The 23,302-nt window shown below is 42.0% G+C and overlaps 1 protein-coding gene across 1 annotated transcript; it reads right to left on the bottom strand.

Annotated features, from left to right (window-relative positions):
* Positions 1–949: 949 nt before the first annotated feature.
* On the bottom strand, positions 950–22,497 carry NRPC2 (nuclear RNA polymerase C2). The gene is made up of 37 exons (XM_048682356.2): positions 22,121–22,497; positions 20,661–20,782; positions 20,476–20,568; positions 19,360–19,426; positions 18,844–18,934; positions 18,685–18,737; positions 18,422–18,486; positions 15,589–15,694; positions 15,018–15,128; positions 14,814–14,873; positions 14,135–14,164; positions 13,841–13,891; positions 13,664–13,762; positions 13,019–13,078; positions 12,853–12,942; positions 11,499–11,603; positions 11,306–11,416; positions 11,123–11,239; positions 8,514–8,630; positions 8,351–8,431; positions 7,320–7,424; positions 7,169–7,249; positions 6,946–7,092; positions 6,828–6,872; positions 6,486–6,563; positions 6,244–6,383; positions 6,024–6,123; positions 5,293–5,411; positions 5,050–5,185; positions 4,840–4,970; positions 3,881–4,006; positions 3,728–3,783; positions 2,365–2,435; positions 1,999–2,083; positions 1,804–1,907; positions 1,428–1,556; positions 950–1,334 (listed from the first exon to the last, which is right to left on the bottom strand). The coding sequence occupies exons 1-37, from the start codon at positions 22,259–22,261 to the stop codon at positions 1,284–1,286; spliced, it is 3,474 nt and encodes a 1,157-aa protein (XP_048538313.1). The 5' UTR covers positions 22,262–22,497; the 3' UTR covers positions 950–1,283.
* Positions 22,498–23,302: the final 805 nt, after the last annotated feature.

Here is a 23,302-nt window from a genome sequence, read left to right as displayed (position 1 = left end):
CAGTTGCTTAAGAATTGTGCTATTTTATTTTTTATATTAGTTTTGAGTAGCCCGGATATAGAAAAAAACCCTGAAAGTGAACATTTTTTGACTCCAATTAAACGGAGGCCACCCTTGTTTCTTTCCGTGAACACGTCCAAATATTTGATGATGCCTATTTTGATGGACTGCGTTGAAGTTGCCCTTAGGTGTTCTTGTCTGGTTCTTCTTTCGTTGTCTATCAGTGATGTCATGACTGCTTGCTTACTGGTTTGGTGGTGCAACGACTTCTTAGTAGTACCTGCAAGAACAAAACACGACGATGGAAAGAAAAGGACAATCATTCTTTTGACAAAATGCGTTCTTCCGTCTTGCATGTGATTCTCTTCTTCTTGCCTTCTCATGACCCCCCTTCTTGACAAAATGTGTGCTATAATAGCCAGGCTACCCAACACGGAGCTCCAATCAGTGGCCACATCCGGCGTGTGTGTGTGTGTGTGAGAGAGAGAGAGAGAGAGAGAGAGAGAGAGAGAGAGAGAGGGAGTATTATGTAAAATGAGGGCGGACATCAAAGATTCCCAGAAACTAACGTCGTCATGGCGATTTTGGTAAGAACGGTCAAAACAGTATTTATCCATTTCAAATATTATCTTAACCACGATAGCCGCCGGAGAATTCCTTCCGTTTGAAATATTGTTACGTTGGCTACACGGCTTGAGACCTTTGAGTAAGACAGACAACGACTAGGACAGTTCTGAAGACAGAGATATACATCAAGGTATCGACATCAAATGACCTCACACGACGAATATGTATACCGGCCGGTCAGTCAACACTATCGTACGTGTCGCCATCGTGGGAAGCTCGCGGATCAGAAGAGCATATCCACTTTCTACACCGAATAGACTGCTACCGCACCAGCTACTCCCACAGAACTATCCTTCATGCACAGGAATCAAAACACATCAGATGCGCACCGAGAAACACCACATATATATAAATGTTCCAACTATTATTTCACGACTCCTCGTAATATATCAAGAGGGCAACAAAACCTACTCTCATATATCTCTTCTATGCAGAAACCATGCCGAGAGCCTGAGAAAGATCTATAATAAATCCATAAAAACACACTCGGCCTTGGATCCTTGTACCAATCTCCCCGTGCCGATGCTGCTGTCGTCCACAGGTTACAGCACGACGAGGCGACTTTGTTGCTGCTACAGGAATCTGACCGGCAAATTGAGATTGATTCGCCCCCGACGCTCCTAATATCGGGCCATTGGTTCGTCAGAGTTTTGTATTTATCCTTCTGTCAGCGTCAAGCGTGGGACGACGTTCATCGACTGCAGCTCCTGAAAAGAGCACCAAACAGTACAAGGGGAACCATGTCAGCCGTGTTGTGCCGGGACAGCCAGCGCTGGTAGTACTTTGACCATACGCAGTACCTGAAACAAAAGCTTGCAAGCATACGGCATCCTCATCTTGGCCATGTTTTCTCCGTTTTTGCACATCGAGCAGAAGGAAGTCTTCAGCTTGTAATTGTAGTAGCCTAACAGACCGCATTTCCTGCAAACCTGTGGAACATGAACAGTGAATAAGAAGGGGCCTCCACGAATTACCAGGACATAAAATGACTAATGGGCCCATGGTAGAGTTCAACTGGACACCTTAGTTATAACCATTGAATCATGAGCATGAATTGTGCAATAAAGGCTGACAGGTTTCCATCACACTACTGATGAAAGAATCAACAACCTGCGTACTTATGTTCCATGCATGATTGCAGCCGCTGAAAGAATCACAAGCTACTTCGAAAATTACCTGGACTTGATATGGATCACTGGATAGTAGGAGACGTTCAAAGATTAGCATGCTGGCACCGTATGCAATTAAACAATCACGCTCCATCTCACCAAGACGCAGACCTATCAAAGAACATATTAAAGATGAAGAACAAGGAGCCAACAAGAAAAAGGGCTAGCCTCCAAAGCCACATATATTATATGAGATGTAAACCTCCATCGCGACTTCGCCCTTCAGTAGGTTGCCTAGTCAGTAGTACTCGTGGTCCACTAGCCCGGGCATGCATCTTATCAAGAACCTGGGGAATTCATAAGCAAATATTTTACAAAATTATACAACAAAAAACTACAATGACATCTGAAGCAAGCTGAGAAGAAGACATCATAGGAGCCCAGTTAATTTGGATAAACCAATAAGCAACAAGTATGTACTTGCCAAAATATTTCAGAACTTTCTATGCACAGCTTTTAGTTTGAAAAAGCATTGGTCAGTCCTGTCAACATTCATCACCCATCGTACAGAAAACAAAGCCCCAAAAAGACCAAATAAAAGAGAACCAGACAAGCAAAACATGCCTACCATGTGCTTTAGTTTCTGGTAATAGATTGGCCCCATGAAGACATATGCCTGCAGAGGATGGCCTAAAATGCCTGAAATGGGGAAAAACATCAGCTTTCAAGATCCACCCCATGAAGAAAGAACATCTCACAAATAAGACAATACTAAATTTGCATTATCAAAATCTAAAACGACATATCAGGTGCCACATAAATCCGGATTACCAGAAGATAAGAACAGAATGTGTAGCCAAGAAATTGGAAGATTGCACAGAATATCTATATTTCTTAACTTTCTATGTGATTAAGAGTGATAGAAGTTAACTATTTGTGTTTGTATTTGTACGCAATTTATAAACACTCTTACCAGCATGCTGTAATCACAGACAAGCGGGGAATGGGTTAGACAGGGCAAAATGTGGATCATAAACTTCATTTCTGGTTATGACTTAGGAGGGTCCACAAATATGTTTTCCACACAAAAAATATTACTTAGCCCGATTTATCACGACTGGAGAAAAAAAAGCAGCTGGTTTTCAATCAATCATCTTGTAAAACAGTAAATATCATTTGAAGCTTCGGACACATCTAATAGGTAATAATGTAGGGTTTTAGGAAGCTGATGGTTGTTAGAGAGATGTATTGTACTATGACTCTTAGGTACATAGCATGCACACATTTTCAGGAGACTGGTGATTGTTAGAGAAATGTATTGTACTAGGAGCCCTATGTATTTGCTTCCATATATGGATCCCTACTTTATCTCCATACCTGTACATGTACATATATTGGCCTAAGGTCCTTGGAATAGATCTTGCCTCGATCAGAACAATGGTGACCAGTTTGAGCAAAATGGGCAAAAACTGCCAGATAAAAGTTGCTTGTACCAAGACATCCCTATCCTATTGTTATCTTTACTGAGATTGAACTTACAGTCTGCACTTCTATAAATTACACTGAAAATATTCATGGAGCAGTTTACATCAACTGAACGAGATTGAATCAAGTCCTTGTATGTTTACGAAAAATTGGATTGGATTTTGCAGTTCTTTTTTCTGCAGTGCCTCAACGTGACATGCGCATGATATTTAAGGTGTCCATAAGGCGATGTTTAAGCAGTAAGATGCCCTGGCACTTTTTCACCATTGATGCCTAACCGTCCATTAGGTGGTAAGGCAGGGATTGATCTCCTTTAAACGCCTTACCGCCTTAAAACCTTGGACATGAGAGTGAAAGAGGTTCAAGAATCTGTTTTCTTAGTTTATTAGGATATTAGCTGTGGCACTACTACTTTCAGATTCAGTGAATTCAGTCAATACTCAATACTGATTTGTAATAACATAATCAAAGTTTTGTGCCAAAGCAACTTCATACTGAAAACACACCTGAGTACAAGAAATCTTTTCCACTATAGCTGAAGCCGTGCTTGACAAGCGTATGGCTGGTATGCAAAAGAAAAGCAATGTTGATGAATCGTTGTAAATGTGTAATTATGATTTGTTGTCAGCAAACTATGGTATTACATGGTATCAGCATACCTTATGTCTTCAACTTTATCAGCATTACCACTTGGTTCACCAAATATACTGCCATAATGGAATCGGCCACAAGAAACACCAGCCTTTCCCCCAAGAAGTTCAATCATTTTACCAATTGTCATACGACTGGTGAGCAGAATAAGAGTCAGTCAGGCTGAAGAAACACCACGAAACAAAATAGTACTCCCTCTGTTACGATACATGTTCTAAAAACATTAACACGTTCGTCAAGGTTACATTTTGATCATGAAAATGTCTCTTCAAATAAAAATAAGCATTACATAATTTCAGTATATTCCACGTGGACCTAGTCTACATTAACGGTGAAACTTTGAAATGCTTGACCGGTGCAGATTCTAGACATGTACTGGGAATTTGTGACACGGAGGAAGTACCAACTTCGAACAATCAGAATATAACACTGTAATTGCTATTTAGTATGCACATGACCATCATAAAACCCGGGTTGGTATAGATGAGGTGGACTGGATCACAGGAATCACCCTCTAGTTTAAGTGTCACAATCACAACTTCAATGATGGAGTAATTATCCAATCTATTTATTTTATTAGTTATCACAATAACAAATCACAAGTTGTGATAGTAACCCAGTTTCACTTTTTCATCCTAAATTTTGAATCTAAGCACAATACCCAAAGCAAAACATATGTCCAGTACATCATGTTTTTTTCCTTTTTGAACTGGAGGGGAAGCGATAACAAATTATTAAAATTAAACCTCTAGAAATGGATTCCTTGAGACGGCTTTGCATGTGTGTGTGTGTGTTGAAGCAGAGTTTAAGAGTATAAGACATGAATTAAAATTTCCCAGTTAAGTGGTTCCAGTCAGAGACATGCCAAAGATAGAAGCCCATAGACAGATTATATGAGATCCTAGGTTAAGGAAAACAGCAAAAGAGACAAAACAAGTGTAGAATATAACCAAAGCCAATACAAAACCTTGGAAATCCATGGGGATTCATAATTAAATCAGGGCATATTCCTTTCTCAGAGAAGGGGAAGTCTTCCTGCTGAACAATGGTGCCACAAACACCTTTTTGTCCATGTCTGCTACTAAACTTGTCACCAACCTGAGTCACAAACATGAATAGCAAATATAAGTTCATATTTCTACAACTGAATTCAAGAGAATTTACCGAATAAACCTACCTCCGGCCTCCTAGTGTGACGGATAATACACTTAATGGTCAATTTGTCATTTGTATCCGAACAAAGCATTACACGATCTACAACGGTAGTCTCACCATCGACACCTTTGTAAACGGCTGGTGAGTCCCTATAGTCCCTGGATAAGTAATATTAAACAATAAAGCACATTTATCATTCTTCAAAAGCAAATTCGTGCAGGATGGAACGTATAACAGAATAAATCACAAACATAACAATACTCACCTGTCTGTTAATGCAGTACCAGGAGTTCTATTGGTAACCTTGGGAGTTTGCTTGTTCACATAGATATCATGATTGCGGATTATTTGACCAGGCGCAACAAATCCATCTTCATCCAATGCCTTAAAAAAATGTTTCTTGTTTTAGGAGCTATATTAAAATGTTTGTGAACTAAATACACAGATTATAAGATACAAAAAGATGTAGACAGTTCGGGTTTTGGAACTGATGAACCCCTTTTGATCCTACAACTCATAACAACCACGCTAAACACGAACAATAAACTGCGGACACCACTGTGGCTCTGTTATACATTCTCTATGCAGTTCTTAGTAAACGCTCGAAGAAAAATGAAATTTGACACTAAAAAGTCAAAAATATCAAGGCTGCAACACAACAACAATATCATCTCGACGAAAGCTCATGAAATCTAAATTTGATAAATATATTTAAGCGGATGGGACTGCAATACAACAGACTGAATAAAACACCCTCTATATATCTCTAAATGTGGACAATAGGAGACTTTTGTTTATTTCTGTTCCAAAAATCCAAATAGCTCAATAGGAATGAGTTGGACATTCACTGCCTACACAATTTTCTTACTTTATCCTAGATTTTCAAAATGACCTTTTGTACTGCTCACTTTAAATTTGCTTAATAAGCCATCCTACTGAGAGAAGTGAAGGGTTTAATAGTTCAGGATAAATAGCAATGATCAGTCATTTTTATACCCGCATATTCTGCTTTATCAAGACACCATCTCTATCTCTCTGGGGTTTAGCAATCCTGTCTGATATACCATCTCCATATTTCTCCGATGTTACGGTGTACCTGTAGGATGAGAACCAAAAATACAATTATAAAAACAAAAACAACAGCATTAAAGAAATGCTCCCCAAGCCCTTCAGTCAGAGCAAATGAAACAGCATCTTTATTTGAAGTGCATCATACTTTTTCATTGCTATGCAACGACCAAAACCACGATCAAGAGATGATTTGTTCATCACAATTGCATCTTCAATATCATATCCACTATAACTCATTACAGCAACTGTGGCATTCTGCCCAGCGCCAAGTTTATCGTATCCCACCTGAAAGATTTGCCATGAAGTATTTGTCACGTGAACTATGAGGGTGTGCGCGTGTGTGTCTGCACAGGGATAAGAGAGGGGGGGGGGGGGGGGGGGACAAACCAACTCAATCGTTTTTGTTGTAAGCAGGGGACGTTGCGCGTACACCAGTAAATAAAGTAGAGAATCTGCTCGAAACAACTACAGAAAATTCCAAATACACATTAGTGCACACCAAGAGGAAAGGAAGAACTGAGCAAGGAAGAACCACAGGATCATAACATCATAGAGTCAAATATGGTGCAAAATGCAAATGAAACTAATTTTATCCAGGGATGTGATTAGATGCTTTTGAATGATCTAGATGCATGTACTGTCGGCAACAAGACCGCTTTATTTAGCATTCATGGAAAGCAAGAAAATGCAGGATTGAACTGAGAAAAAGGAACTCCAGCTGCTTCTTACCTGATTATACGCAATATTTCCCATCGCTTGCTTACCCATGGCACACTGCAGACAAGAAAACATCAAGTAAGAATATTCCAAAAATAATAGAGATGTATATCAATAATCCGATCCTTGCCTGATAAGTGTTACGTGGAGATTGGTTATGGTGTGGATATGGAATAAGTCCAGCTACAACACCTAATATGGTCATTGGCTCTATTTCAATGTGAGTGATGCTGCTTCTTTGAACACCATCTTGATCCACATGCTCATACAATGCAATCTGTTTGAATCATCTTAATCACTTGATCAGAATATAAATGAACCATGCACGAAAACACAAAAGAATCAAGATATACCAATGCATTATTCTCTTCATTGACGTCAAGATATTCAATCAATCCATCACGCAGAAAATCATCAAATGAACGAATACCATCCTACAGTGAAATCAGTTGTGAGATAAAGATCAAACAAATGACAATAGATCAAGAAGAACAAGTTGCTAACCCTCAGTTCTTTCATATGATGCTCTTTAACCCTTGATCTGCCCTTGTCAGCAATTATAAGTGGACGACAAACGCGGCCACCATCAGAGGCAATATGAATGCAATGCTATAATGACAAACAAGGTTAGTATCTCAAACGCATTCTATTATAAATAAAGAAAGAAAAGGCAGATCAATGAGTGTTTATTACACAGGGCAACTAAATAAGGTGCATCCATGGAAAGAGAGCAATACATCCTGAATACTGCATAAGCTTTTGACTCAAATCTTAAAGAGTACTAAATTGTTTGGCCTCCAAGCCTTATGGCATTGAAACTAAGCTTGCCATAGCAATTGATTAACTGGTAGTTGGTACATAAACCCGCATTGACAGCAAATGTGAATATTATGCTATAGCTTCGAAATAGCAGAACTGCACAGCAAAACCCTACTTCTGGCTGGCATGTCGCAATATGGTCCTAGCAAGGATTTACTGAACTGGCTGCATTAGACTGAAATCTTTACACCAGCTTGCATTGCAAAATTCAGGTACGATAGATTTGCAAACAAGAAGAGGGCGGAAGAGTGACCCTCTCTACAAAGAGTTGAGAGCTCTTTGTGTATGATATGAGGATGCTGAAACACAACAGTTATCATACAGTTGGATACAGGACACAATCTGGGAGTATCACCTTTGCATAATCAGTCTGGCAGATTTAGTTAGTTGCAGGTGTAATGGCCGCAGGAACTAATACCTATTGGGTCAATCCTTCATACATAACTAGATTAATATTATATGTAAAATCAGCTAATCCAAACTCTAAAGCTATTTCCGAAAAGCTCTGGGTCAATTGATGCCGCCAAGAGCCCACGGCGACCATTAAATCCAGCAGTGAAAGCTTCCAGTAACAAAATTTCGATTAGTACCATCCTACGTAGAGTTTTGAGGTTCTCAAAAACCTTTTTTTGTTATCAGCAGATAGGACTAAAATATTTATTAGCATGGCGTTAAGATCCATTTAAGCTAGTAGTAGTCAAGAGAAGAAACGATACCTGCTTCTCGTTTACAAAAACGCTTACAAACTCTCCAATTTTGCCTGATCGGCGGAATGTTCTCATATTATTAGCAAATCTCTGGAAAGAATCATATATAACTTTATGAGAATAAATAAGGGAAATAATTTGAGATGTATGTACTGTTTATAAGAAACTAGACCTGAGGCTGCCTGTGCTTCCCTAGTATTAATCCATTGAACATGACCAGAAATGAACCCGGTGCATGGATTTCTTCTCCGGACAGAAGTGACAAATCTTCCACACCTAGGCTAAAACACTACAATAAAGAATGAACAAAACATAGAATTATATGTCAATGGGTGCAAGACAAGCGAGAGAAAAGTAATAAACAAAATATTGCAACGCATATATTGACTCAAAACATTCAAAGTCTCGAACCAAAAGGCTGTGGCAAATGTAACTTTTGATCACTTCAACTCACTCTCTGGTACGGCAGAGCAACAGGAATTCCCACTTAACCTAGACTTTCTAGGTGCACGCGTAGAAGACTAAGTGAACCTTGACACCCCATTTGGTGCGGAGATGTGAGATGCTGTGAGGTAAAGCACCTGGACCATACAGATTCACAGATGAGTTGGGTACCACTAAGAGCAATGTGGTGGCAGCTTTTTCGGAGTTGCACTCACTTAGAGGGTGTGGTTTTTAGGGCATGAAACAGGCACTGCTAATCCTATTTTCGAAGTGGCAAGAGGCCATCTTTCTCAGGAAACTACCACTGCATCAGTCTCATCTGTGCCTTCGCCAAGCCAGTGGCAAAGACCTTGGCTACAAGGCTGCCATAGAGATTGAAAACCCTCATGGAGAACTAATGTGCACTGATCAAGAAGCATAACATACATGATTGTTGCGACTCGGACCAAACAAGCTTTTGTTCTCCCTTTCCCCTGCTCTCTAGAAGAGGCAAAGAAAGAAGCGACCATGCTTGGTGGTTTTGTTCTCCGGTCCAAGGACCAAAGAGATTTTCTAAGGAGCTCATCAGCGAAGAGACACCGATGTTTCTCCAATAGCAGGTGGCATGGAGCAAGCTAAAGGATGGTGGCAGCATCTGCCACGACATGCTTCAACGACGGAGTAGATTGGAGGCAGAAGATTTGGGATCAAAGAAGTTAGGGAATTCCCCCTCACCAAAAGATCCACAACGGCAAGTGCTCTGCCATTCGCGGGGAGGTCCACAAAGCAACAGGGTGTGATGTGGCTTCCTCCGAGGTTGGGCGTGTCTGCCTTCTCCCTGGCGACTCCTCGGGGGCGGTAGAGATCAGATTCGACGGGAGATGGAGAAGATGGCCGCACACCAACTTTGCCAATTGTTTGGTGACCCCCACAGGTTGCTCCGAGGAGAAAGCCGAGGATGTTGCAACGGTGATGGAGTGTGCTAGCGAAGCCTTCGAGAACACTCCAGCAAAGCCTTCAAATACCCCATGATCCCACTCACGATTTAAAAACACTCTAGCGAAGCCTTCAAACCCCTCGGAGACCGGATTGTAAAGTGGGTACCTATGTGGAAGGCGCCTATGATGATGAAGGCAAACGGCTTACCCTTGTCAAGGTGGTGCTTGCAGCAATCGTGCTTCATCAGTTTCATCAGCTTCCGATGTTCAGTTTGTAAAAAGTTTCAAAAGCAGTGAAGATCCTTCAGGGATTCCATTGGATAGGCAGAGTGGACACCCAGGGTGGGTGGCACATCCAATTGGGAAAAGGTGTGCCGGCCAATGAAGTATGGTGGCCTTGGTATCCAAGGACTGCGACTAGCCTCTCGTTGTGCACAGTCCCGCTACCTCCTCGGTGGGTGTTCGATATGCAATCTCCTAGAGACGAGCGGAGTATGTTCGCTTTCTCCTTGAAGACTGTTGTTGGTGACAGAACAACAACACTCTTCTAGGAGGATCGATGGTCGAATGGCAGAATCAAGATTGCTCCTGAGCTATAGAAGCTCAGCTCAAGACGCACTAGGAAGCGCCGTGTGCCTTATTGTGCAGGAGGCGCCGGAGGGCAGGCGATAGATCATTAACATCAGGGGGCACTCGGCTCGCTCACCCTGTGGCAATACATCCAAGTCTTGCTCATGGTCTGTGTGCTGCAGCTCACAACACTGCCACACAAGCTGAACATCATCTCAAGGTCCAAGTCTTTGTTACGACCTCCTCTTACAGGGAGCATCATCTCAAGGTCCAAGCTTAGCCTGAAGCTTAACAAGGTCCTGGAAGAGGGTGAAGTTCTTCATTTGATTGGCATGTCAAGACCACTGCTGGACGGCAAGAGGCTCACTGTGCAAGGGTTGCAGCATGCACCGGCTTGTCTCTTGCGTGACCGATCAGAAGAGACCATGACCCACCTGCTCAGGCTGTCCTTATCAGATCGACTTCCCAGCCTCCGGTTTTCAGGACTAGTGGCAACATGCCACCAATTCCACCCCACCGAGATCGCAAAAACGCAACTCATCGGTGATGCTCATGGCGTGATTGATCTGGAAGCAGCGAAATACTGCTGTCTTAAAGCACGAGTTATTACAGATAAAAATATTTACGAGGGTCACTAAAGAATCTAAGAGAACTGAACCAAGATCTGCCATCTAAAATTGTGGGTGCATGAAAGGAGAGCTCAAGGAAAGAACAAGGAGAAAACCAAATTCAGTAATGAGTCAATAACATTGTTTTCTATATTGCAATAGTGGACATACACACGCCAACAGTGGACATACAAAGCATTAAAGCCAAGGAAATAAAAGTAGCTGAATTAGAGAAAACAAACCAGATTCCTCAGTGGGCCCTCCTCTTGATCTGTTGTAACATGAGTCATTAAAGCTAGATTTTTCGTCAAGCCACAAGCTTCCCCTTCAGGTGTATCACAAGGACAAAGCATACCCCACTGTTACAGAAAAAAAGACATTTATGTACCTTTATTAAGTACAAACATACTAAACTTTGTCCCCACCTGACTGGGCTGCAAAGCACGTGGACCGCTTGTTTTCCGGGTCTTCTCAAACTGTGGTGTTATGCGTGTCATATAGCCTAAAGACGCCATATAGGATAACCTAGACAGAACCTGCATAGATGTAGAAAAAAATTAAAACGTGTCAAACTCAGTGAACAGAGAATTGGGACTCATAAGTTGAACGAGTAGATACCTGTGAAACACCTTTTCTATGCATCTTAAATCGTTTAATGTCCCAATTTCCCGTGGAAATAGCTCTCTCCAAACCAGAGGTTATTACATCCTGCTGCATTATCAACTGCGCAAAGGAAGCGAATTACATATCTAAAATACCACATCCGAGCATCTCAAACGACTTGAGTAAATTTCTCCAAACTACACCGTTTGTTTCAGAACTACAAAGGAACTACACCGAAACATTTCATACACCATCACCTCATTCACTATTCTACTGGGTTCCTGATTCGTGGTACAACACTCCAAATAAGATGCATTCCAATATAATGTGCAGAGCAAGATCAAAATGGTAATGAATTTATATGAGTTATCGTTTATCAAGTTTGTTATACAGCCTCATGATGCAGAAAGTGGCATTTTCAGCATCCAAACATAACTAGTAAAGTATAAGAGAAAAAGTTCATGCAAAGAGATGGTTACTTTGCTGCACATTGTTATGGAACGAGTAAATTGCACTGCCGCCCACATGTTAAGAGTGAATTTGCGGCTTTGGTAAAGAGCGACCACTTGCAGAGTTAAATTAGTCTTTGCTTGTGAGTTGCTAATTTACCTATTATATTATTATATGTTTAACCAACAGAACTTGTATTTTCAGGACATGCAAAAACAACTAAGGCCTCCTTTGGTTTGGAGGAATTTTGTAGGATTTTCATAGGATAGGATTTCTATAGGAAAAATTCCTTCAGAGCTCTTTGGTTTGTAGGAATGAAATCCTATTCCTATGGAGGAATTCTTCCTATCCTCCACATTTCATAGGAAAATAAACATTAGCCTAGACTCAATGGAAAAAATCCTATGGTGTGAATCAAAGGGCATCTCCTTTTCTATTCCTATGCATAGGATTTGAGATGCATGTCATCTCATTTCTAAAGTCCTTCAGAGCTTAACAACCTCCAAATTCCTATTGCAAGAGCAGACAGCAAATTCATTTCGTATTAGAGAAAAAAGAAGTACAGATCTGCTGAACAAGCTTGTGGTTTCGAAGACATTTCAAAAAAAGTACTCCCTCCGTAAAGAAATATAAGAGTGTTTAGATCACTAGTTTAGTAATTTAAATGCTCTTATATTTCTTTACAGAGGGAGTACTTGTATTTTTAGAAGTCTCAACAAATTTAAGGGGCAGCTTATTTTTTAAGCCGCCCAAAAGAACTGGCCCATAATTGGATTACCTAGAGACTGCAACTCAAAGGAAATAGTGCAACAAGAACTGTGTGCAACGTCAAAGTGTGACGCTACAGTAACATTATTGCGGTAAAAGGCAAAAGGAATAACCAGGTGAGCATCCATAATATGCAACTAATTTTCATTACCTGGCTAAAATCCAAAGGACTGGAACGGGCCATGTCACTGTTTTTGTTCATACGGTCTACAGCATAGGTATTCATCGTTTTGAACAAATCCTTCACAAAGAAGCACAGTAAGAGACACAATCACATAATGCACAACATCTAATGAAATGATAAGAAAAATAAATACCTCAAAAAGCAGGGATACTAATTGACCAGACAGCTCAAGCCTCTTGTTTCCCACATAATCCTGAAAAAAAAATCGAACATGAAATATCAACAGGGCGGCAAACAGGTAAATTTGATGTATATAAGATACTTCAAACATGTCTAAACAGAGCCTAGTGAGAATAGGCCATGCTTAGTTCTCAACTTCTCATGTAGAAATATCTTTGGTTCCTAGATTATCAGCAGATTGCATGCTTTCATGCTTGCAATCATGCATAAAAAGTAAAAGCAGACTGGATTCAAAATTGAATAATGTCCAAGAAATAAATAAGACAAGTTACTCCTAGGTTTTCTAAGATCAAACTAGTCTAATTTACTGAACTTACTGTGAACAGTACTCAAGTGTACATCATAAAAACATGTCACCATAAACACTCTGTAAACTTGCGATTAGCTGATTTCCATAGAAATCTTGCGACGGTGTGAATAGAAGTTCTTAATTTTCCAGAAAAAAAACAAGTTAATTCTTCTTTAGGCCCAGGCTGAAACTTACATGGATTCTTATTGTCATTCCACCGAAGCAATAGTGAAGCAAAAAAGGAATGTGTTTTTGGTAGATCTTAGGAGTTATTCACTAAAATGATACAGCGATCAGCTCTGGACTTGCCTTGTCATCGAAGGTGTCAGAATTCAAGATCGCATCCAACATTCGCCTTAACATTACAGCAGTGTATATGCACTTTGGCTGAAAGTTCCCATTGTTAACCTGCAGGAGAGACCGCATGCATGTGAGAAAGAATAAAAATATTCTGGCTGAAGAATCTAGGTGAAACATCTATCTCACCGGTACATGCGCAACAAAAACATCACGGAGGATTAATTTTGACCGACCGTCCTGAAAGTGAGAGTGAGAGAGAGCAGTCATCAGATGATTTAAACTGAAGAGTCAGTATATATCATTCTGAAAGCATAGATTGACACGTGGAGCAAATACAGTAACTTAAGCTTTATTACTAATCCAATAATCCATAACGATCAGTTTAGCAACAGAAATATGGGATTCTGTAACTGTATTATATTTTTTTATTACCATCAACTTTTCAAACAAAGCAACATATGATCTGCAACTAATAATTACCTTAATATTTCCTGCACCAGCATACGTCACCTGCAAATATAGCACACAGTGTATGTTCAGAAAAGATGCAACATTCAATACACGCATGCAATTACATAAGAAATTCAGTTTTTTTTTTATGTTAGGTAAACCATCAACTTCATGTTTCAACAAAATGAAAAATCATCAAATACATTCTTTCAGTTGTTCTATGGACAAGAGCCCATGGATGCTACAGATCCTGGTGGTTTTTAATAGTTTGGTAATCAGCAAATACCTTAGTATAATACACCCTCCGTCCCAAAATAAGTGACTCAACTTTGTACTAAAGTTAGTACAAAACTGAGTCACTTATTTTGGGACGGAGGGAGTAGTAAAAAATGAAAGAAACTCTCTACTCCCCCCCTCCCCCCAACCACCACCAGCACCACAAACACACACACTCCTCAAATTGAGTATAGATGTAGGGTAATTAAATAATCACGTAATAAGAAGACTGGGGCGGTTTCAAAAGAACTAAGTACTGCGAGATCAGAAGTGTCACAGATTACTCTTGGGGAAGTATTAGACATTTCTGGTCAAATGCTTAACACTCTTTCAACAGATGCAGAAGAAAATGCATGAGTTAGAAACAAGGTATGTACTCTTCCAAAGCTTAGATTGCTTCATCGCTATTTAATAATACAACATGAAGTTTCACCTTGTCATCCATGTACTGCAAAGCTTGCTGTTGTGTATATATTCTCTCTGTGGCACATTCCTAATAGAGCAAAAACAACAAAATTCAGACGGCCTGAAAGATTAACAATTGACAGTCTAAAAGATCAAATAATAATACGGTGAGAGGATCATCATTATAATATAGCCACAAAAGTAAAGCAACAAAGTAAAAATAATAAGTTACCTGAATAGACAAATATAGGAGGTCACCATATCTTGGATCTCTTCCAACCATTTGTACAACCTCTTGGTCAGTTTCAATTCCCATAGCTTTCATAACCACAATTATAGGAATCTGCAGAAGTTTCAATGCTCGGAAACTACAGTTATGATCAACTTAATAATTATCGGAAAGAAACGTAAGGCCTTGCATGTTCCCAATCGTTAAGGATACATCAAGTGTGATATCAGGGAAGAGAAGACAACTCAGACCATGCTATTCCTATTAGAAGAGATGATTGATCTCTTAAAAGGAGCTGCACACCTAGCTGCCTCATAGAAAACATGTACGGTCCCATACTATAGCTCTTTTTCACCATGTCTATAATCGTAGGAGAAAATGGCATATCCATCAGTGAACCATATTACCAGCCACCAAGCCATGACCATTAAGTATTTGAAAAGAATTAACATAGAAGTTGAAGAACTCGTTAAATGTGTGGATACTATATTGTTAAACAAGGGTCAAGTAGAACGGTCTACTACTATGAAATGGAAGGACTTTTTAATAGAACAACAGTGCATCAGTTGCATACCGGCTTAGTGAACTGATTCAGATGTAGATAAATTTTCTCTTTGTCCATGCAAATCACTGTCTTGCTTTTTACTTCATGTGTGCTGCTAGTAACAGATGCAGTTACCCTAAATGACAGAAAAATGAAGTCATAAGATTCTAAGCGGCCTGTAATGGATTGCAGTGCACCTCAGAAAGGGAATGGAACATACAGAACAGCATTCTTTTCGAAAGAAAACTGTAAGGAGACCCATATATACAGTATAAATAGGAACACAAATTCGTGTCCATGAGGACATAAACCCAGATGATGGGGTTGCATATCCACTCCCCCAGCCAAAAAGGTCTAGGCTCACTGCCTCATATAGAACCACATCAATGGAATGACATGCACACAAAAAGAAGCAACTTCAATAATGAGTGAACAAGCAACTTAAAGGCTAAAGATTTTAACCAGGATGGTTGGGATTAGAGATGAACTGCTTCCCTGACAGTACTAATGGGAGACAAGGCAATCATGTGAAAAGACCTTGGTCAGGTTTTGTATTTATCAATCAGATATTCAAAAATGCCTTAGCCATGTATATACTTTGCCAAATGGTTTATATAGCTATAACAAGCAGCCTAATCAGTGTTACTTAAACTATACCAACATGGATCGAATTATACAAGTACCCAAAGATCCCAGCACATCAAGCTATGCATAATGCCTGATATCTAATACACTAGAGCACTATTAAGGAAGAACTGTACAATCAATAGAGGCTTGGTTATTCTTCTTGAACGAAAATATAACACAAGTGTCAAGTATTTGTTAGACAATAATTTCGCTTCAATGTTCAACAAGACATCAAACCTAGCCCAAATGTGGTGTTTTAGAACAAACGTGACACTGGCCCTGAATAAATCTGAGAAAGCACAAAAGTATGTGCAACACCATAAGACAATGACATACTGTGTAACAATTATAAAATCTCTAACATCAAAGAATTAAACCTTTCACTGCCACATCATACCATGTACATTATAAAATTACTGCAGGGAGTCAGCAGGTGAACTGGTCTCGTCCTATATTGCCCCCAGGGGACAAAGGGGCAACTCCCAGCTTGCTGCCGCCGCGGTGGCTAACGTTGCGCGCGGGGGCGGGGCGATTCCTCTACTTCAGTTGGTGCTGCTGGAAGCGCTTGTAGCAAGTGGAGGGCGGAGGCCTCAGAGCTTGGTCCTGGCGGCAGCGCTCGACCTCGGAGGCGCATATGTGTAGGTGTTGCCGCGGTGGCAATTCAGGGAGCCTGTTGATCTAGCGCCCAGATCCGACCATGGCTGGTGGTCCCGCATCGTCGGCGGTGGCGATGGCGGCGAATGCTAGAAGGGCGCAACATTCTTCGTAGCTTGAGTGTTGCGGTGTGGCGCCATGTGGTGGTTGGGCTGCAGGCGGTGAAGGCTTCCTGTGCAGCATGGCCTACTCTAGTGATCTACGCGCTCTCGGGTATTGCCGATCTGCAAGCCCCCTTCTCCCTTTGAGGCTTGACGGGAGAGGAGCTACGGCGAAAGCTTTGCCCCGGCCTCGATCGGGCCAGCGACGGCGGCATCAACAAGTGTCGTTTTCCCTCTTTGGAGGCGCCGTCATGGAGCTTCTTTTCCTCCCACTTCAAGATGAGCATGGACTCTCCGGGTGAAAACCTAAGCTCCGGTCTTTCCGGAGCGGTTAATGGCGACGTCTACGTCGTGACCTCCTTGGAGGCATCACTTTGGAGTGTCGGCTTGAGGCGGTTGCATGGGGTTGGTGAATGTCGCGGCAGCGGACCGAATGGTTTGTGTATCGAGGCGGCGGCCAACAGTGTCGCGGCAGCTTATTGGGCAGGGCTTCGAGTGAGCCCAGTTTCGATGGTGACCTTGTGCGCAAGGCTGCAAGGTAGTCAAGGTGACTTGGTCACATGTCCTGGTAAGGACAGTTGGACAGTATGTCCGGGCGGTCCCTACGTGGTGTGGCGGTTGTGTTCTGCAGGCGTTTGCCTTGTGCAGCTCTGGCTGCGGGCTGCGGGCTGTCTATCGTGTGACGGTATTGCACCTCGAGGGTGAGCGGTGGTACGTCGGGGCAGCAACCCTGAAAGGTGGTGCAGGTGGACTGCGCAGGGCACGGCAAAGCGTTTGGAAGTTGGGGCAGCGACCCCGAAAGCTTGGAGGCGCCATGGATGTTGCCCTCGGTCGTGTGGGCGACAAGGTGGTCAGCGATATGTTGGACGTCTGGAGTGCAGGCATCTTCACCTCTGCGGGAGTGTCCCGGGTCTGCTCCTCCCATAGCAGTTGTGGCTTCTCTTCGGCAATGGTGGGAGGCAAGCTATCACCATTAGTTTGTGCACATGTTTTTGGCGTGCTTTTGTGATCTTCGACGTGCCATCGGTGAGAGTGGGGTTGTGTCAGGCACTCAGGATTCGAGTGGGCATGGCCCTGTGATGTCGTTGTTTGAGTGGGCTTGGCCTTGTTTGTATTTGTTTCCGCCAGGTTTTCCGTAATTAACTAGGCAATAATCTTCTTAATTAATGGACCATGACAAAGCTTCTGCCTTGCGTTTTAGAAAAAAAATCAAATATCCTTCTTTGTTTACACCATCGGCTCTTAATCTTACTTTGCAGCAAAGCTCCCATGTGTACGGTGGCATATCGATTTATATAGCATGTGTCCATACATATGACTTCAAGTAAATTATCAAACTAGTGCAAGATTGTAAATTCAGGGGAATAGTCATAAAGACAAGTAATTCACAAAATAAATGTTATTTCAAACAGTTGTCAAACCTTCAAAATAGAGCAATCAGCTGGATACTGAAATAAATTTCAAAATAGTAGACATAGTACCTTCCTTTATTATCAGTGTCGATAATAATACGATTCTTTGATAGCTGTTCTTGTATTAGGATGACCTGAGAATCAAAACATATTGCACGATAAATAATACTAACATAAGAATCCGCCAGGAGCTTGCATCGCAAAGAATGAGCACTTAGCATTAGCACTATCACTTCTAGCATGCAGTAGGTAGTGGCTACAGGGAATACTTGTTATCAACACAAAAAAAAGCAGGGCAGAATGGAGAAAACTGCATCAATGTTTCCAGTTACCTTCTCGGTTCCTTTCACAATGAAGTAACCACCAGGATCAAGAGGGCACTCACCTACAGGCACAATAGTGAAACCACCAACATAACCAGAAAGGTAGAGTGGCAAATTTATCTAAGAAACGTAAAAATAATATACAGTGATGAACATAAGAAGGCTAACCATATCTTGCTAGTTCAGCTTCGTCCTTCCCGTTCAGAACACAAGCATAACTTCTAAGCATAATAGGCATGTACCCAATGGTAAAACTTGGCTAGAGAAAAAAAAGACGAAAGGAGGTCAAGTTTCTACACAACCAAGCATGTAACAGGTACTTCTGAGTTCATTGGCATACTGCCATACTCCCTTCGTTCCAAATTAATTTTAGTTCTAGGTTTGTCCTGAGTCAAACTTATAAGTCTGACCAATTCTATAGAAAAATATATCAACATGTACAACACCAAATTAGTTTCATTAGATTCTTTATATAAATATAGTTCATACTATATATATTCGATGTTGTAGATCTGAGCATATTTTTCTATGGACCTGGTCAAACTAAAGAAGTTTGACTTAGGACAAAGATATAACTTAAATTAATTTGGAACAAAGGAGTACCATATACGCGTGCAAAATAAGTAAATATTCTTTTGTGGGGTGGAAAGGGGGGATGTTTCAGCCAGACATTAGATGTGTTACCTTCCTATGTTTCGCATGTGTCTTTCCTACAGTGTACTCAACATCAACAATCACAGGAGCAGAATATCTGAAGGAACAAAGGAACATATTAAGCAAGAATAGGTAAAAAATAGGTAAAAGGAAGCTTGTGATAGGCAAAAAAAAGGTATGAAATTCAGTGCTACTGCGGTACAATCAAGATGGTCAAGCTTGATGTTAGATGAATCAGCTAGTTAAAAGCACATTCCACAGCTAGTCTGCCCTATGGAATATTGGGCATCAAAGCTCTTGCTTTTCCAACATAGGGACCTTTTGCATTGAGGGGTTTTCAAGAAAACTTTGTAGGGTTTCAATCCATAGTTATTTCTCCTACAGAAAGCCTTTCGGATCATAAGAATGAGGTTGTAGGAACCCTAAAGGATTTCTGCCGAACGGCTCAATCCATAGAATTTTTTGAGGAATTCTAATATGAGCTTGGACCTCATTGAAAAGTATTTGTCTCTTGCATGAAAATTGTCTCTTCAAATCCGTGCTGAACTCCTGCAGAGCATCCGAAGAGCCAGTTTTGCAAATTTATGTGTTCTGGTTTCTCATAAGATTATAATGACATCTTAATCCTAAGTTTTTCCTATTCCTGTATTTTTAGACCCCATGCATTCCAATTTTCAAAGAGACCCTTATAAAATTCTAGCCCGTGAAAAGGACCAATTCACTCAGAAATCTAAGTTGTCCTCAGTAATATATGCTCAGAAAACTCAATTATGTAGGCAGACCAGAAACATCCATACTAATGTTCATTGTACATTTCTACAACAGGAATCTTGCAGTGGCTGGCCTGAATTATATAGGCAATATTCTCCCTTCCCAAGCCCTCTCCCAAATAAAACCCTCGCTTATAGTACTTGATTATTCCAACTATCTACCTATTTATCCAGCCTTTTTGTGCTTAGGATCATGACAAGATACAAGCTTGGGCTGCCTATTAAACCAAACCAGCAGCTATTTGAAGTTATTCTGCTGTTCATGGTAGACAAGAGAGAGATATTCGTCACATATCTCCAGCTCATTGATATGCTCAGTTAATTATTGGCACAGAGTTACATCAGACAGATACAAGTGAGGCAATGTAAAGCTTACGTGCGATCAGTAAGGCGGCAAAAGTGTGGTGTGATAGTCTCAACTCTAAAATCTACTTGCACCGAGGGCTCGCCGATGTATATATTTTTGTACCTACATCAAGGCAAAGAAAAGAACACATACGATAAGAGAACCCTTATTTGACACAAAGAAAACAGTAGCTGTATAACTGAATAACATCATACTCAAGATAAATGCCTGGGTCACTGCGTGCTTCGATTCGGTTGTTTGCCCTGACAATATTCTTGATTCCTTTGGTGATGAAGTAGTTAAAAGAGTCAATGTGCTCCTTCACAAGGCCTCTAACCTAATGATTCCATCAAACAAAGAGAAAGGGGCCAAATCAGATGGATCAACCAAAAGATGCCCAGACCAAATGAGTAGTTGGCACCTCCATCAAAAAAATAAAGACGCGGCAAAGAGAAACTCAAGCCTCTGTAGTGTTGCAGTTGGAATGAAACGAATGCACGTCAGGCACAGATTAAAACTAGGGCAGAACAAACCAGAGAGTGATGTGAGACATTGTCTAGACTAGACTAGCTATCATGCATGTGCAATACACTTTTTTTGCGACATATGACTGAATTAGCCAAAGACCAGAGTATTGAAACATAATATAAGGTTAAAAAAATATCTACACCAAAATCATCATTGCTTGTGATTATTACTAGGGAAACAATTTCCCTCAGGCGGCTAATCCCAGACAAATCAGTCGGGCACACGACCATCAGACGGGATCGCGATCGCACGCTGTAGCCACACTACGTTTTCTCCTGGGCCCCACCAGTTCGCCGCCCTCCAGAAATAATGGTGTGGCCTTATTCTCTCCCTTGCGCGTCCACATAGCTTATCCCCATTCCCCAGGCTCCTACCATGGCGCTCTATCTCTCTCCAATCTCTATGTGCCGGCCGCTGCCTATCCCATCCCCGCCCGTCATCGGTGCTTGAGTGCTGTCAGGTCGCCTGCTGCTGCAAGGGGCGACGATCGGTGCTGCAGAGGAGCTCCTTCCTTTTTTGGTCTTCACTGCCAGTGCTGGAAGGAGCCGCGGGATTGGTGTGCGGCACCTCGACACGAGGGGATTGCATGACAGGGACGACAATGACGGGGCTGATCCAACGGCACCCAGCAACGCAATCAGACGGTTGGCAAGGGCCTGATCCCCCCACCCCACCCCACCAAACGAAAATACTCCAGAACATGGGTTTAACTAATTGTGTTGTCTTGCAGTGTCGATAATATGTTTGATTAGCACTAACTGCAACAAAGATGATAAAGCATAATCCAGAACAGTCCTACTTTTTTATGGCAGACGTTGGTCAGGTTTGGGGTGATGGTATCAATTCGTACTTTTATTAGTAGCATAGGCTCTCGACTAAATCGAGGATGACAGTAGCTGGTTAACATGAAGAGTGTGGTGTCTGCATTAGCTGTTAAACCAACCGAGGAATGAGCTGGTGTGATTTGTGGAGAACAAGAATAAGGCATTAACTTCCTATAAAAATGAGCGCGCTGTAAATCTATCAGTGCATGTAAAGAAGAAAAACGGCCTGTGCCGCTAAATTACATCGTCGGAGCCATGAATTTTAGACGAAATTGCATGGCCAGAAGGAGCCGTCCAACCCAAAATCCAGTTCCAGATGGTACCTTGAGGAAGGCAGGGAGGAGCGCGAACTTGTCGACCGGATTGCTGACCGGCGCTGCCAGTGACCGGTAAGTCGGCACCGGCGGAGCCTCCGCGTCCCCCTCGGCCACCGGAGCATCGGGGGCGGACGTAGCAGGGGGCATGGGGATTCAGTCGACTGAATCCCCTTGGCTGGCGGCGGCGGAGGCGTGCGCCTCGGGTGGAGGGGCTGGCTAGCGGAGAGAGACGGGTAGGGGGGTGCGCGGGTGAGTGGATGTCGGCGGCGCTGTTCTGGTCGAGTGGAGAAGAGAGCCAGAGAGGGGGTGGGGCGGGGGCCGGAAAGGGGTCTCGGCGGCGAGAGACGCCGGAAACGAGGCGGTGGATTCGGGGCGGCAAGGGTTTAGTTAGGGTTTACGAGGTGTTATATCGATGGCTACGGATTCACGTCACGTTACAAAGGTATGTAAAATCGGACAGTCCAGGTTTTTTTAACAGATTTTATTTTAGCATTAAGAATGGTCTTTTATTCCTCAGCATTTAAAGGTACAGATATCCTAAATTCATTAAGGCCCGTGTCATTAAGGCCCGTGTCAGTATTGGCCCGTGTGGATTGGAACCTCCAGAGTCGATTGCGGTCGTCAATTTGGCCGGTTGTTGCCAATTTTGACCGAGTCACGCGGGCGGGGTGGGCTATCTGGCTAGCGAGACATTTTGGCCGGCAGCAGGGTGAGGGGGGCTTTTATGGTCAAGTTAGCGTCGCGACGTCTGCAAAGCGCTCATGTGATAGTTGTCGTGCGGTTGCTTCCCTTCGGTTGTCTACAAGGGAGAAAGCATTGTCTGGGTTCAACCGACATCGCTGGACCTTGGTATGTTGTTGCGCTGTCCAGGGTGGTATTTCGGTTGATATTGCTAGACATAGGTCTGTAGCCATTGTGCTTGTTGTTCATGGAGCTTCTCCTTCTGCTTGTTCATCGTCGTCGTTGGTTGTCCCTGGCGTTTCTGCTGGCGATGGCATTAGAGGCACTTTGGTGTGGCCTTGGTTCACCGTCTTCACCGTACATGTGTTGTTGTTTTAAGATGTTGCCTGGGGAAGGGCTTCGTCTCCGCTTCATGTCTTTCTCTTCTTCCTCTGATGTCTCACTTTGGTGCGGCATGATATTATTTCCCCTCTAATTATTTACTTTCTATCCAATTTGCATGGTGAC

Source organism: Triticum urartu, chromosome 6A, assembly GCF_056163025.1.
Source record: "Triticum urartu cultivar PI428250 chromosome 6A, HENAU_Tu73, whole genome shotgun sequence".
NCBI lineage: Eukaryota > Viridiplantae > Streptophyta > Magnoliopsida > Poales > Poaceae > Triticum > Triticum urartu.
This window is presented reverse-complemented; position numbering and strand designations above follow the sequence as displayed.